Source organism: Pezoporus flaviventris, unplaced genomic scaffold (genome assembly GCF_033815535.1).
Source record: "Pezoporus flaviventris isolate CSIRO_AGI_PZ_B2104156 unplaced genomic scaffold, CSIRO_AGI_Pfla_v1 ptg000007l, whole genome shotgun sequence".
Lineage (NCBI taxonomy): Eukaryota > Metazoa > Chordata > Aves > Psittaciformes > Psittacidae > Pezoporus > Pezoporus flaviventris.
In genome coordinates, this window is record NW_026892555.1 from 32142423 (window position 1) to 32158783 (window position 16361).

A 16361-nucleotide genomic window follows, 5' to 3' on the forward strand; every position below is an offset into this window, starting at 1 on the left:
TGAGTTTTGCTGTACACAGTAAGATATGGCGTGGCCTGGGTTGCTCCTTTCTCAGCTTTTTCGTGTCAGCTTTGTTGCCAGGGAAGCAAGGGAAGAGTTGCATTCCTTCCTGTCAATATGCTCCACTTTCTGGTAAGTTTCTCTTTCGTCCTGGGTTCAACTATAACAGTTATTTTTCTCCTTAGTAGCTGGTGCAATGCTGTGCTTTGACTTCAGTCTGAGAATAATGCTGATAATACTGATGTTTTTAGTTGTTGCTTAGTAGTGCTTACCCTGATCAAGGACTTTTCATTGTCATGCTCTGCCAGTGATGGGGGGCACAAGAAGCCAGGAGGAAGCAGAGACAGAACACCTGGCCCAAACTAACCAAGCAGGTATTCCATACCACAGCGCATCATGCCCAGTATAGAAACTGGGGGGAGTTACCCGGAAGGCCAGATCACTGCTCGGGTCTGGCTGGGTATTGGTTGGCGGTTGGTGAGCAGTTGTATCGTGCATCACTTGTGCATATTATTTTCTTATCCTCTCCTGTTTTAGTTTTATATTCTCTCCCCTTGTTATTTCCCTTATCATTATTATTATTGGTGGTAGCAGTAGTGGTTTTGTGTTATACCTTAGTTACTGGACTGTTCTTATCTCAACTGTGGGATTTACATTCTTTTGATTCTTCTTCCCATCCCTCCAGGAGTGGGAGGGAAGACAGGGGAGAGCGAGCAAATTTTAGGCTTTTGCACATGCAACTGTGCAGAGTTACGGTCAGTGCCCTAACCCCTGCATTTTCCATCATTCCTTACAAAAGGCCTGTCTTAGGCAAATATATTACATGGGAAACCTCTCTGCAAGGGAATTTATTTGCTTCTGTAATTTTGTCCATTAGTTTTAGTAAGGTCCATGATTGCTTATTTGTTGAGGGCAGGTTTGGCAGTAGACTTTGGGTAGGCTTCATTTGCCTGTATTTTGGCATCTAGTGCAGTTTGAGACACTAAGTTAACCTGTCTAGTCTTCAGTTGCCATTCAGCTGTGTGGTGTAGCTAATCCAAAATTAGAAGCCTACTTGTTGATCACCTTGAATAACTCCCTGAGTCTGCTGGCTGTGTTGACTAGTGGTGTAACACATTTGTTTAAATACATGTATTATTGCCATTTCATTGCCTTTTCATGTTGGGGTTTATCTGAACCATCTGCCACATGCAGTGTCAGATGTGGCATGGGTCTTCAGAAGTCCTCTCTCAGCTTGTTAAAGCTGCAGCTGATGGAATATGCAGGTATCCAGATGTAATAACTTAGGATATCTCAGATGGCACTGGAAGCCATGAGTAGACTACTGAGTTCCATAACTGCATTTTCTTTGACTCCAGTGGGAGTTTAGACACCTTGCTTATATTTGGAAACAAGCAACATAAATATACATAAATTATGTGTATCTAATCCTTACCCGAATCCTCATATCTCACTGTACAGCAGTGCCATATGGAATGGGTAAGTGTTCTCATGTGATTACTGTACATGTAATGGCATTGTAGATCCCACGTTTTTCATACTAGTTACTTGTCTTTTGCTGTAGTGGCTTAAGCAATCTACTACATCCAAAATGCTTGCTTATTGTATTTCCCATGTGACATATATTGTGTACTTCAAGTTGTATGAATCCTATCGTAAACATAAAAAGGACATGGAACTGTTGGAACAAGTCCAGAGGAGGGCCGCAAGGATGATCAGGGGACTGGAGCACTGCCGGTATGAAGATAGGCTGAGAAAGTTGGAGCTGTTCAGCCTGGAGAAGAGAAGGCTGCGTGGAGACCTCATAGCAGCCTTCCGGTATCTGAAGGGGGGGTATAGGGATGCTGGGGATGGACTATTCATTAGGGATTGTAGTGACAGAACAAGGGGTAATGGGTTAAAACTTAAACAGGGGAAGTTCAGATTGGATATAAGGAGGAAGTTCTTTACTGTAAGGGTGGTGAGGCACTGGAATGGGTTGCCCAGGGAGGTTGTGATTGCTCCATCCCTGTCGGTGTTCAAGGCCAGGTTGGACAAAGCCTTGGGTGACATGGTCTAGTGTGAGGTGTCCCTGCTTATGGCAGGGGGGTTGGAACTTGATGATCTTAAGGTCCTTTCCAACCCTAACTATTCTATGATTCTATGATTCTATCTTGATTGCAGAGTAAGCCTTTTCTAGCCCCCTTGCTCGCACGTCATAATTAAATGGCAACAAATATTCTTACCTTTGGCCATTTTGGTGATTGAAGAAATCTTAGGTTTTAGTCTTTGGCTCCGTAATTAGTTACCTTATTTGTTTTGTTTAGTTTTGTTTGGAAATTTTCCTTTCTTTTCAAAATTACACAAAGCTATTGTAAAGATAGTTGCTTGATAAGGATTGAATTGGTGACAGGTGTAAATAGTTTGTATTCCCAGATAGTGGTAATTTGGTCATTGATTTAGGGACTCATATGCTTCATGCAGCCTCTTGGATCAGCATGGTATTGGAAATCAGGAGACCAGTATAGTATCAAAAGAAGTCTGTAAGATGAAGCAGTTTCTAGCTCAGTCTTCTGAGTCTTAAGTCCTTTTTTTTCTGATTGTTTTAATGTGCTTGCCCAGTAATTTGAAGGGGAAGTTGAGCTGACTGCTGTTCGAAGAAGTAGCTGAAAAGTATTTTGAGTGCAGATTTTTAATCTGTTCAATTTCCTACTTGATTTTTATTTTTTTTTTCAAGAATGTCTTCCTGCCTCCTCAGAAGGCTTCTTACTGACCCTGTGTAGGAGTTTGCAAAGGATAGTCCTTCCGTGGATGATAATATCCTTACAAAAAAAACTTGTGTGTTTTCTGAAAGTGTGGTGGGATTTGATGTTCTGACCTTGCATTCATTGTAGCTGCCTGGCCCTGCCTTGGCTTCCCAGGGATTTATCTGCAACGCTTTTCCTCTCCACTCCAAGAGCAGAGGAAGCTGCTTGTAAGGAAGTATTTAGTTAGTCCTCAGGGACTGGGCTTTAGCACTGAGCAGGTAGGGGAACTTTTCTGTAAGGCTTGCAGTTCCTTGGATTTTGAGTATTAGTCCCCAGTATTCTGTGTCAATTCACTGTCCTTTTTGTGTGCATTTTTGTCTTTGGTTGTAGATTAATTTATCAAAATAAGCAAAATAAAAGTTAGTGATTCCCCTCTTTCCCCAGCTTCCCCTTCAGGAAAGTAAAATGCTTTTAAGGCCTAAATTTACTTGCTGTCATGGATTACCTAGTTGTTAATTAGCCAGTAGCTATGTCCAGTTTTCACTGAAATTAAGATTCTCTAGTGCAATGTACTGTAAAAAAATAAAAAATAAATAAAATACAGGCCACAGGTTTCTGAGGATGAAATCATTGGGAATAAGATCGTGGGTTTTGTGTGGAACAGTGTAAGGAGCTTTAACTTTGGTGTCTGTGGTTTGACAGCAAAGCTAAGCTGATTAGCAGGAGCTGAAAGGGCTAATTCCTTGCACCCACTCCAGGTCAGGAGTTTATGGCCCTCCCTCTACAGACACAGGCACTCCTCTGATCTTCCTCCTGAGCTGCTTGTGAGCTAGTTCAGTGAGGTAAATGGACAGAAAGTATTCGCTTTTTTTTTTTGCTGCAGGGGAGGGAGGACATTGGCAGCCAGCCGTTAGATCAGTTTGGCTATTGGCAAAGCATCCATGGTAAGGCAAAAAGCAACAAATTGAGGGAGGAGTAAGCGGGGAGGGACAATGAGGACCAGCAGTGTTGCAGAATGGCTCTAAGAGCAAGGCCATGGATCCTTAGAGGCCTTGTGCGAGCAAAGCAAGGTGTAGGCCTCACAGGTAACCGGATGCCGGATGTGGGAGGAGAATGTGAAGGAAGCTGGGTAGAACTAACCAATACTGTTCTGACTAGTAGGCGTGGCTAAACACCAGGCGGATTTAAGCGAAGTGCACCACAAATAAAGTAGAAGTTTGCTTATCACCCATATTGGGTTGGCCTGTCTTACTTCTCCTCGCCACTTACACAGCAGTAATATAGAATATAAATATATAAATACAAAAAAAAATATATTTGAAGACATATATATAGACCCTAGGTGATTTCATGCATACTTTGTCAATTTTTCCTATTTAAAATGTATGAAACAAGATAAATTTTATTAATAATTCTAGGTAATCATCTGATGACTTACTTTAAGTAGTGCTTTTGCTAAAATGCTACTGTGTGGCTATCTTGTTATTTGATTTTATAGAACAAAAAAGATTGAATTAATGGCTGTTCTGAAAGTAATGCAAAGCTGTGTGTTTTCTGTCTTTCCCAAACAAGCTTCTAGATATAACCCAGTGAAAAGAAATTATATAAAGCTTAGGACTTTTGTAGTGCTCTTTGTATCAATGCACATACATGTACAAATATTTACTGTGAACGTGAGAAGTGGCACACAAGAAATAAATTTTACCTTTTGGCAGTTTTGTATGCTTTTGTGTGACTGAATGAGTGAAGGAATATCAAGAGAACAGGTGGAGAGTGGGGAATTCAATGTTAAGTCTAAAATTAAAAGCAAACCCTCCTTAGTTAGGAAGCTGTTAACTATTAGTGTTCTGTGACTTGAAACTTTTACAGAAGAATCGCATTAAAAGCTGCCAGTCAAAGCAGAGGTTGATCTGGAAAAACCCTTGAGATGCTGCTCACTACAACTGCCTCCAGTTTGTTGTAATGCTTGCTGTTCCTATGCCTTTCCATATTTTCATTAATTATGTGAATGAAACAGTGCACTTATTAAATTTGTAAAGGTTATAAGGTGGGCTTAGAGGAGGCTGCAAACGTTTCTTACCTAGAATTCAGTGTGATCTTGAAAAATTGAAATTATCTTCTTTTTGCTTTTTTTTTTTTTTTTTTTTGGTAAGGGAATTTAAGGAAGACCAGAACAAACCCTCATTAGCTGCAGAAGAGATTCACAAGCAGCACAGGCTAGAACTTGCTGTGTAGCAGTTCTGCAGAAAAGGATCTGGGATCATTAATGTGGCACTGTTGTGGAAAATAACAATTCAAATGTGTAAGTGGAAGTATTGGATATGTGAGAGACAAGCTCAGCAGTGGCTGGCCCTCAGTTGTTAACCTTTGTAAAGCACTTCACAAGTATGTACCATGTGTCATGTGCAACATACTTGTACACAGATTAGAACTTGTACGTTGGGTTGTGGCAGAGCAGTGTGAAAGTGTGGTAACACCCTACTGCATATGTGCATTTTCACTTTCTGTGCAGATGAAGTCCAGTCTTCCGGTTCAGCTGTTCAGATCATTAGTTTCTCCAACTATTGGTTTTTCATATAACAACTTGTGTTTCAAGTCAAGTATTGCTTTTTCAATTTTTCCATGTTGTGAAAGTGTTTAAGTCATTGTTTATGTTTTCCACCTTCTGTGCCTTCTTACCTGCTTACATATCTTTATTTACTCAATTTCTGTGACATATTCTAAGTATCATTTTCACGTGAACATTTATTTCATATCTTAAGATATAAATTGATTCATGTTCCAGAAAATATAAGAAATTATAATCATCAGGAAAAAATACAAGTCATTTTTTATGTTGTGTGGTGCTTTTTAGCATGACACAAGTATATTCACAGTTAAAAATATTCTGCATCTGTGAATATAACTAAATTAATGCTTATATTGATTTTCCAAGGGAAGGTTTTGGTAGGGGGGAGCTACTGGAGGGACTTATGTGAAAAGACACCAGAAGCTTCCCCCATGTCAGATGGAGCCAATGCCAGTGGCTTCGAGATGGACACATTGCTGGCCAAGGCCAAGTCCATCAGTGATGATGGTAGTGCCTCTGGGATAACATAGCTAAGTAAGAAGGGGGAAAGTTACTGCGCAGGAGCAATTGTAGCTGGAGAGATGAGTGAGAATCTCTTAGCAAAACAGCCTTGCAGACACCGAGGTCAGTGCAGAAGGAGGGCAGGAGGTACGCCAGGCACCGGAGCAGAGGTTCCCCTGCAGCCTGTGGTGAGACAGGCTGTGCCCCTGCAGCCCATTGAGGTCCATGGTAGAACATATTCCACCTGCAGCCCATGGAGGACCCCACACTGGAGCAGGGGATGCCTGAAGGAGGTTGTGACCCTGTGGGAAGCCCACACTGGGACAGGCTCCTGGCAGGACCTGTGGCCCCATGGAGAGAGGAGCCTACACTGCATCAGGTTTGCTGCAGGACTTGTGAACCCACAGGGAACCCTCATTGGAGCAGTATGCTCCTGAAGGACTGAACCCCTTGGAAGGGGCCCAGGCTGGTGCAGGGGAAGAGTGTGAGGAGTCCTCCTCTGAGGAGGGAGGAGCAGCAGGGGCAACGTGTGATTAACTGACCACAACCCATATTCCCCATCTCCTGCACTGCTTGGGGGGAGCAGGTAGATAAATTGGAAGTGAAGCTGATCCCAGTAAGAAGGGAGAGGTGAGGGGAAGGTGATTTTGAGGTTTGCTTTATTTCTCATTATCTTACTCTGATTGATTGGTTGTAATTTAAGATAATTTCTTGAACTCTACTCTTTTTTTCACCTGTGACAGTAGTTGGTGAGTGTTTTCGCTCTCTCCTTATCTTGAGCTTTTACTTATATTTTCTCTCCCCTGTCCAGCTGAGGAGGGGAGTGGTAGAGTGGTTTTGGTGGGCACCTGGTGTCTAGCCAGGATCAGCCCACCACAATGTTGTGTTTCCAAACTTAGAGGAAAAATGAATGGAACGTTTGACAGCAATATTTTAGCTTTAAAATGTGAAGTGGTTTGTTTTGTTCTTTTATTGTGAGTTTGTTTTGGTTTGGGTATTTTTAGTGTGAGACTAAAATTGACAGTTTATATATAGTTTAACAAGAAAGTTAATACCAACTGGTAATGGAACCCATGTAGCTGCCTGTGTGCAAAGTGCTTTCACAGTGGATGGGAAGTAAAATGCAAATATAGTATATTTACATCCCTTTAAATGCCTGCATATCATTTCTAAGCTGCGCAGTTTAGAGCATTAAAAATACTGCAGTGTTATGCTGCTGAAGGCACCATAAGGTCTAGAATGTAACTTTACAAAAATGTCAGCACTGCGACATGCAGACTTTGACTGGGTGGAGATGTATGTGATTAGGACTGCAAGAAATACCATTGCTGTGGTGTGTTAACATGGCAGCTTGGCAGCTCAGTAGAGACACAACAGTGGCAGTCACAGCTGTGCAGTCCTGCTTTCCCATTGAGATCCAAGTGTCTGTGAGCATTGCCTAGTATCGAGGGGAACTCCTCTGGAGACGCATGGGTGGAGTGGTTTCCTAGATGAGAGTTGGGTTAGCCACCTGAAATGAGATCTCTAACCCTATTCATAATATGTAAATAGACTTCTCCTTTTGTATATGCCAGTTTTTTCAAAAACATCCACATAGAAGATTTAACAACGTTTTGATTATATAACTGCATTTCCTCTCTGACCAGCTTAGTGAAATCTCTCTCCCCCAGGTCATACGTTTTGTTGTGTAGTAACAAATGGGTCTGTGCTCCTGGCTGGAAGGCCTCAAAATGTTCTTCCTTTGCTGTTTATAGAATAGTACAACATTGGTATATATGTAAGAAATGTAAAGAAATTTCCTATGAACTTTATTGTAGGACAAAGAGTGTATTTTTTTTTTTCTCCTCAAATTTATCTTACTCATTTTCATACTTCCCTGATGCTATTATCAAACTGGGTTTTTTTATCCTTATTAGCAAAGGATCAAACCTACAATTTCTGCCTTTAGAACAACAATACCATAAACCACATTATTTGGTCATTAGTAAGTTCTGCTTACTTGGAAAGAAGAATAAGCTTTCAAAGTACTGGAAGATGAAAGGCTAATTCACAGCTGGTAGGGCCCAAGAATGAGTCTTCAGTATATCTCATATATTACTATGTGAGTACTATGTGAGTGATGGCTTTCTCATAGTCATGTTTATAAAGCAAAAATGCTCCAAATTGTAAGGAGTTTCTTAAACTTTAATTATTGTGATGATATTTCATGTTTGTTTCATTTTAATAAATATGGCCTGATTCTGACATCATTGACTTGATGTTTACAATTAAGAACCTTTTATAATTCATTCTGATCTATACCAATATATTTAAAATCAGAATGAAACATGTAATATACGAAAGAATTCTATAGTTACACATTCTCAGTATTTAAGTCCTTCTAATAATACTGCTGTATGTATGACAGCAGTAGGACAGTAGTGACAGTAGGACTTTTATGGTCTAAGCATAGTCCATATTTTTGAACACATGAATATATCTCAGTTGACTGCATATGTTTTTTATAATTTTTTGTCACTACTAGCATTTTACTTAAGATATTTATGAGAAGGCCAAGCGAGTGCATCTTAGCTTCATTTTCAATTTTTTACTTTTGCCTTTCCAGAGATTCAAATCAGCCTGTCTTTCCTCAGTAATAAAACTGGCATTCCAGTCTGAACTTCTTCTCCAAAGCACAGTCAATAGTAATAGGGTTTATTATTTTCGTTATAATAGTGCAGCTGTTGTACTTTATGGTGTATTGAATGATTTGGGATCTTAATGCAGCAACAGTGTCCCTCTGAGTAGAGATACTTGGATGTTTTCTAACAGATCTGGGGGGGCAAAAATACTGATGTAATCAGAACTTTTTTATATAATTCTACTAATTTCAGTAAGATCTTAGATGGGATTGGTTGGGATTTTTGCTTAGGAAGAGATAATTCCTCAACAGAAGTAGCAAACAGCTTAGTGGTAAGGGTCTGCTTGTGATGGAGGAGAGCTGGGTTCCTGTCGTCTTCTGCTTTTGCCAGAGGGACCAGAGCTGCTGCTGAGAAAGTCCCAGGTCCCCAGGCTGCTTGTTGGCTGCTTTGGGGGTTGTCTCTCTATTCACTCTGTACAGATCATATTATGGGCATGAAACCTAAAAAATCAAGTCCGTGCCCATGCTACTGCATAAAATGTATCATCCCGTTTGCTGCTGATGCCAAAAGGAGAAGTTCAAGACTTTCCCTGGAGGACTGAGAATGTCTGCCTCCTCTCTTATTTGTGTGGATTGCCTGGGATGCCTCCTGGCCTCTGAACTGCTCCCATGTGTTTTTTTCAACAGTTTTTTGTCAGTAGCCAAAGTTTTGCCGAGGAGCATACTCTCAGTGAATAGTGTGAGGGAGCCGTGCCCTGACCCTGATTTGTTTACGAGTGTAGACTTAGCCAAAGAACAGGTATTGGTAATGAAGAGACTCATTTTGGGTAGTTGAAGAGAGATAATTAGTACCTGGCATGTTCCTGGTAAATGCTTTAGGCAGTGGGTTAAAGGCTAGTTTAGGAAATCGTAGTACCTGTGCTAATAGTTTATACTCCGCCTGTTGACTGAAGAAGCAGTTATTTTTTAGAACGCTGCTTTGGTATTTTATTTGGTGTTTGGTTTTACTCTTTTTTTTTTTTTCCTCTTTTGTAGTGTGGTAACAGGCAGAAAACCCCAGGGATTTTCTCTTTTTGCCTCATTTGGTATTTTGTGTGCAATTTACTGAAAAAACTATGACAAAAGATGGCTATGGCAGTTTGTTGTAATGACATTCTTTCTTGAAGAAACTGGCAGGTGCTAATCTCATCAACAAAATAATTACATGGATTTTTATTCTAGAATAATAGTTCTTCCTCCTGTATTTGAGTCAGGGTCTGTCCATAGCTGAGCAACAGAACATTCAGGGCGTGTGGCTTCTGCTCTGGTGATGTTCTTGGGCTGTGAGCTCTCTTTCTCAGTGCTTCAGTTCAGTTTGGAAATGTTTTCAGAGGCATTTACTTCCGTGGATAGTTTTGTGACTCAGATCTAGGAGCAAAAAAGAAGTGTTGCTAATATCGCTGCCATTATTTGACAGTCAAAATTCAAAGTGCCCTGCTTATAATAATTTGTTTATTGCAGTGATAGGCAATGGCACAAGTTAAGATGCAGACTACAGCAAACCTGTCCGGACCCACCATGTCTCCTATGGTGCTACCCCTACCAGTTGCCACTACAAATACACTGGGTCTGCCATCCACAATGAATGGATCCATTTCAGAATCAGCTGCCAGCTGTAGCAGTCCTCCTGCTGGCCTTGTGGATCCTGCTCCTTCTAGCAACTCACCAGGTAAGTTGGTTCACGTGTATTTTCTTGGTGTTCAAACAAATTTTTTTGATGTCTCATTGATTTGAAAAATAACTAAATAAATAAGGTCTTAAAGGTTATTAAAATAAAGAAAAAAATCCTATAGAAAAATATTTTGGCTAAATAGATTGTTTATTAAGTTAAATTTCTTTAATTGAGCTCAGACTTACTGTGAAGTGTTGACCAATGACATAAAAGCTCAGAAAAAACGAACGTCTATTTTGTCAAATTCTGAGCGTATCTTTTGTACAGAAGTTTTAGTGGTGCAGGAAGGTCTCCAAGTGTATTTCTCTTCCCTAGAACAGAATGTCTTCAGACTGCTTGGCAGTATTCAGTGTTTCTTTTGTAGCCTAATAAATACTGTAGTTCCTGTGCTGAACCGGGTATAAAATGCAGAAATGTTATCCTAAAAAAATAAGCAAGAGACAGTGTCTGTTAGGGATGAGTTGAAAAGCAATAGAAAGTTAAAAAAAAGTAAGGCAGTACACATGAAGTAAGTCATCTAAGAAAAGCAGAACAAAATCCTTGAAGGGGGAAAAAAGGTGGTTTTTGGGAGTGCTCTGAGAGTGACTTCATTATTGTGAGAAAAGTCTAAAACACCAGGAAGAAGCAGGGAGAAGCAGGTGGGGACCACAGGGTTTCATCTGCTATATTTATCTTGCAACTCTTACTCTACTTCTGCTTCAAAGTGTCAAGAAACCATTCAGAAAGAGTAGTCAGTTCCTGGAACCAGTGTGCTCCTGACAGTAAACTTTGGTGGCATGGAAAATGTAGCATATGTATATGTCCTCCTACACTGTCATGCTTTATAGAGACATTTTGGAAAGAAATAGTTGTATTTTTAGTATTTTTTTTAATGGCATGTCATCAAAATGGTTATTGTAAAATACATATTCTCCTATGATTAATATGTAAATAGCATTTAAGCATTGTATTTAGCATATGTGCAAAATTATTTTTTAGCCAAAGTATTTTCTTTTCTAAGCCTGATGCTGCTTTTACAAAGCTTTACAAAGTTGTGAAGAACACATTTCTCCACAAAAACTTTACAGACTCTTTATTTGCAGCTCCTCTCCAAGATAACATGGCAAACCCCAAAGAGAAAACTCCAATGTGTCTGGTAAATGAGTTAGCCCGTTTCAATAGAATTCAACCCCAGTATAAGCTTCTGAATGAAAGAGGGCCTGCTCATTCCAAGGTAAGGTCACAGTTCCAGGTGATGAGCCATACCTTAAATGCTGAATAGATAATGTCATGGTCTGGACAACTGTGCTTGTCAAACACAGCCATGCTGCTTGTCTGAGGGGTTTCTTACTGTTATTTATTTGCTTTCTTTTTGTTCTTTACTGATTTCAGAAAGTATGTCTGTATTTCTGTGGAAGTTCTGTACATCATTTTAAACGTAACTTTCACTTCCACCTTTGAGTTTATATTTGTTGGTCTCTGTAAAAGACCTTGTGAAGGTCTTTCCAGGGTAGGACTACCCTTTCTTAATCATCGTGGAGCATTTACTTTTTAAGTTGCCTGAATCTTTCTCCCCAGTTGGTGTGCCTCTGGTAACTACCTCAGGGTTTGTTTCATAGTAGTGCAGATGACAACAAAGCTAGTTTTGTGTCATTTCTTTTAAGTGCTTATTTTTATGATTCTGTATCCATAAAGTTGATTGCATTGATGCTGTATCATTGGATCTAGCATTATAGGGCACAGACGTTGTTACTATTCTTTCTGTTAAACTCTGTGCAACTTTAACATTTCCTGTGAAATTAAGACTCCTGATACGATTATAGCATTAAAGTTTCTAGTGAACAGCTTTGGGCAGTTCTCATACGAGTTTGCATATCCAGCTTCGTTTTGGAAGTACAGATTAGGATGCTTTCAGGTGATGTGGAATACAAGGGGATAGTCTCATTATAATAATTTTCAGGCATAATTTTGAATTTCCTTCCTAGTTAAGAGCAGTCTGGAGGATTGCCTGAAAAGCCTGAAAAACTCAGAAAGAGAAACTATGGTGTAATTAATAGCTGCTTGGAACTCAGTATTTCTAGAGTGGCAGAGCTGTGTAAGGCAGTGGGGTCACACTGCCTATTTCAGTCACAACAGTTTCAGCTAGGTGTGGGCTGCCCCTCTGCCATTGCCCCTGGTTTCTCAGTTGCATGTTATATTGTCACCTAGTGCAGAGTTGATGTGAATCACTGACCTTGTTTGACCTCGTTCACGCATCCTTTATACTGGTAGAAAAGTCAGCAGGTGCAGGGCTAATGAGAGTCAGAAGGCTTTTAGGATTCCTCATTGCAAATGGAAATTAAAGTGCTCTTTAGTTTCCTGAAGGCATTTGGCACCACGGGATACACTGGTTGGTTGGTTGGTTTTAGGTTGTGGCATGTTAAATCTGTTGTGCTTTTCACTGTTGTGTCGTATATTTATTTTTTTTTGCCTTTTATCCATTACTGTGAAATAAGAAGTACTTTCAGGGTACCAAAAGGTGTAGTTTTGGCTGTTCATACTCCTTCAGCAGTAAAGAAATTTGAGTTACATTACATTCATGTTATACTTTACATTTTAGCAGGATAGGAAATAAAAAAAATCCCAAACATATGCTCTGTAGGCTCAGAACAATATTAAGGCTGATTTTGACCTGTGCAGCAAATGCAAAAAACAAAGGAGGGGAGGGGGTGGAAGAACAAGGGTGATATTGATAAGATTATGCAGACTTGTGTACCTTTGACTTACGAAAAGCAGAGACATAGAAATTATTATGACTGTGTTAGCAGTTTAGTATAATGTCTTGCTAGTAATAGGTTGATATACCTGATAGAATATGTGAAATGGAGCTGGGTTTATCCTAGAAAGCATGATCTGAAGGATGTAATGCTGCTGCGGCTGTTTGCCGTTGAAAGAACATCTCATCTTGCTTTCCTCCTACACATACTCTGTTCTTCACTAGTAGTTTTCATAATTTCCAGAGGCATGCTCTGTGAGACAGCTCACTGCATTGTGACCACAAATGCTAGTAAATTTTTGTATCCTTTTTTCTAGTTATCTCTGGAAAGTAAGTTCTGACACTTGGGGTGAAATGGGAAACTAGAAACAGTGGAGATAGAAGTGATGCTTCCTGACAGTGCAGTTAAAGTTTCTAAGAGTCTGCCCTCCAGGTGGATTCTTCATCATGAGAAAAATCTAGAAGTGTTTGTTAGAGTAGGCTCTGTGCCTTTGCATTTCCACGCTTTAGCCATCAGGTAAATTAGGGGGGAAGTAAGGAATACAAACTTCCTCAAAAAATTGGTGGGAAATACTTCTTAATTCGTAGCAGAATTGTCAGCTCCAGTATTGTAGAACTTGAGTACTTCATTGACTACTCCAGATTTTGGTTTAGGCAGTTCTATTCCTTTAATTAAATCCCACTTACTGCTGGGGGGGGGGGGGGTGTGGGGGTGTGTGTAGGAGTTTATCAGATGTGCTAAGTTGAGAAGGTTGGAGCTCTGGCCGTAGAAGTCAGCTGAGCAAATCCTATATTGTATTGATTTTCTGCTTATTGCTCTAAGCATTAAGAAGAGAGTTATAGGTAGGTAAGTAGCCATTATTAATCATATTTTTATTTAAATTCAATATTATTCACCTCTTATAAAAATACTAGACTGATACTTTCTTGCAAAATAAAAAATATATAAACACCACGTCCAGAAATCAGATTTCAATTCTTCTAGTAATAAGGATGTATGTTTATAGATAATTTATGTAATTACAGGTATTCAGCTGTAATACCCAGCTTAGCTTTCAGGGGAGTGGAGTGGATAGCATTTGACAGAAGGCAAAATAAAGATACTCTTTCTTCCTTCTTGTCTCTGAGGAAATGTCATGACTGTTGTGGAAAAAAAGGACATGGCAATAGGAACTGTGATAGGGGGACTGGCACTGTGCTTCTGAAAATTACAGTAGGCCAAAGCTCAAGCCTGTAATTAAGACACAAGTATATATTTATAGCATTCAGTTCATATGCATGGTATGTACATGTATAGGGCTGAGTTGGGAGGTAGACACATACTTGTGTACAAATGCTTGTTTGCAAGTACATGCTAAATGAAAATATATGTAAAGGCAAATTTAAAGGTTGCCCATCTCTAGATACTTGGTCCTGGATCCAGCAAGTTTAAATAACTTAAAATATTACAGAACAAACACCTATGGAAATAAAAATTGTATTTTATATACTCCTCACACTAACATGTAGATTTCTTTATGTTGCCTCAAGTGAGTTAGCATGTTCTCTGAGGTAGGTGTATCTTAGTTTACCATGTGTATCTGTCTTTTAAATCCTGCTTTATGTGTACGGAATTGATATGATAAAGACTTTGAGTTCTTACCCTTTCTCCTCTTATTCTTATATGCTCAAGTTGAACAGAACATGGACGTATCACACAGAAGATAAAAGAGTCTATCTAATGTTTTAAATATGCATTGAGTTTCATCTTCATGATTTGCACAGATAGATACTGCTTGAAATAATCCTTTATTCCAGATTTGAAATATGTTTTTTGATCAGTTAGTCCATTTCTGAACTCTGAAGTTTTACAGTTCCGTTCTTTGCTATAGAGTCCACATTAAAGAACTGCAGTTTTATTCAGAAAGATAATACTTCTTTTCTTTCTTACTTCGTATTTTCGAACATACTTGGGTTGTGACTCTGCCCTAAAGTTATTTTCAGAAACCAGGTTGTGTGAGAAATTATTTCACTGGGTTCAGGTGTTTGCGCCACATTCTCTGCTGCCTTGAAGAGGAGCAGTCATTTAAATCCATTCAGAATTATTAAAAAATTACTTCTTTTAGTAGCATTGTTTACATTTTTCTACTAGTAGAGTGACTAAATTCATTCAAATGTGTGTAGAATCGTGGTCTTAACTGACCTGTATATAGTCTTTCAGGAGTAGATCATATGTTTTATGTTATTATTACTTGGTTTAAATATTATTCTGCTCTTTCATAGTTGACATTAACATTATGCTATTTTGCTTTGTCGTTTGAAAGGCTTAATGTTGCCCACTGCTAAGGACTCACTGATCTCTCTAAGAATCAGATAGTTTTCTGGGAATTGAACATAATGAAAAGAGAGCACAGTTTCTCTTCAGCTCTGAAAGCTTTTATACAGATTGGTCTAGTCCATAGTGATAATCTTGCCAGTGTTTACCTTTTCTTTGTCTTTGAAGATGTTCACAGTGCAGCTGACTCTCGGAGAACAGACATGGGAAGCTGAAGGAAGCAGTATTAAAAAGGCCCAACATGCTGCTGCTAGCAAAGCACTGAATGAAACTACCCTTCCCAAACCAACGCCTAGACCACCCAAAAATAATGTTAACAATAATCCAGGTATGTCATTTTCCTCTCTGTGTAAATACTGTTGAAGTGTTGGAATATTATACTGCCAGTAAATAAATTTAATAAGATATAAGTTGAGTTGGAGGATGAGAATCAACATAGCTGACTTACAGGTATGATAGTGTAATGAAGAACTTCTGGGGAATTTGCACAGGAGAATTTTTAATGTACATAATAGTTGAACTGTATGTGAATATGTTTAGATTAGGATTGGACTTGTACAAGGTTGAGAGAGGTCCTCCTTCCCCTCTACTCTGCCCTGGTGAGACCGCATCTGGAATATTGTGTCCAGTTCTGGGCCCCTCAGTTCAAGAAGGACAGGGAGCTGCTGGAGAGAGTCCAGCGCAGGGCAACGAAGATGATTAAGGGAGTGGAGCATCTCCCTTATGAGGAAAGACTGAGGGAGCTGGGTCTCTATAATTTAGAGAAGAGGAGACTGAGGGGTGACCTTATTAGTGTATATAAATATATAATGTGGGAGTGTCACGAGGATGGAGCCAGGCTCTACTCAGTGGCAAACAATGATAGGACAAGGGGTAATGGGTACAAACTGGAACACAAGAGGTTCCACTTAAACTTGAGAAGAAACTTCTCAGTGAGGGTGACAGAACACTGGAACAGGCTGCCCAGGGAGGTTGTGGAGTCTCCTTCCCTGGAGACATTCAAAACCCGCCTGGACACATTCCTGTGTAACATTATCTAGGTGTTCCTGCTCTGGCAGGGGGATTGGACTAGATGATCTTTTGAGGTCCCTTCCAATCTCTAGCATACTGTGATACTGTGATGTACAAAGTGATTGTAGATGACTGACATACAGGACAAAATAGTGTAAAGTGATAGGACTTTTAA

General features: G+C 39.6%; 2 protein-coding genes across 6 annotated transcripts in view; both read left to right on the top strand.

Annotated features, from left to right (window-relative positions):
* UBE2W (ubiquitin conjugating enzyme E2 W) overlaps positions 1-10031 on the top strand; it is a 66553-nt gene extending 56522 nt beyond the window's left edge. Inside the window, exon 6 of the mRNA XM_061448282.1 lies at positions 9917-10031. Coding sequence (XP_061304266.1) covers positions 9917-9939 — 23 coding nt within the window. The 3' untranslated portion in view covers positions 9940-10031. The remainder of the gene's footprint in view (positions 1-9916) is intronic.
* STAU2 (staufen double-stranded RNA binding protein 2) overlaps positions 9926-16361 on the top strand; it is a 143873-nt gene continuing 137437 nt past the window's right edge. For 3 of the 5 annotated variants that reach the window (XM_061448277.1, XM_061448279.1, XM_061448281.1), the window contains exons 1-3: positions 9926-10124; positions 11195-11340; positions 15344-15503. In XM_061448277.1, the coding sequence (XP_061304261.1) occupies positions 9926-10124; positions 11195-11340; positions 15344-15503 (505 nt within the window). The remainder of the gene's footprint in view (positions 10125-11194; positions 11341-15343; positions 15504-16361) is intronic. The other 2 variants (XM_061448278.1, XM_061448280.1) reach the window with 1 other exon arrangement.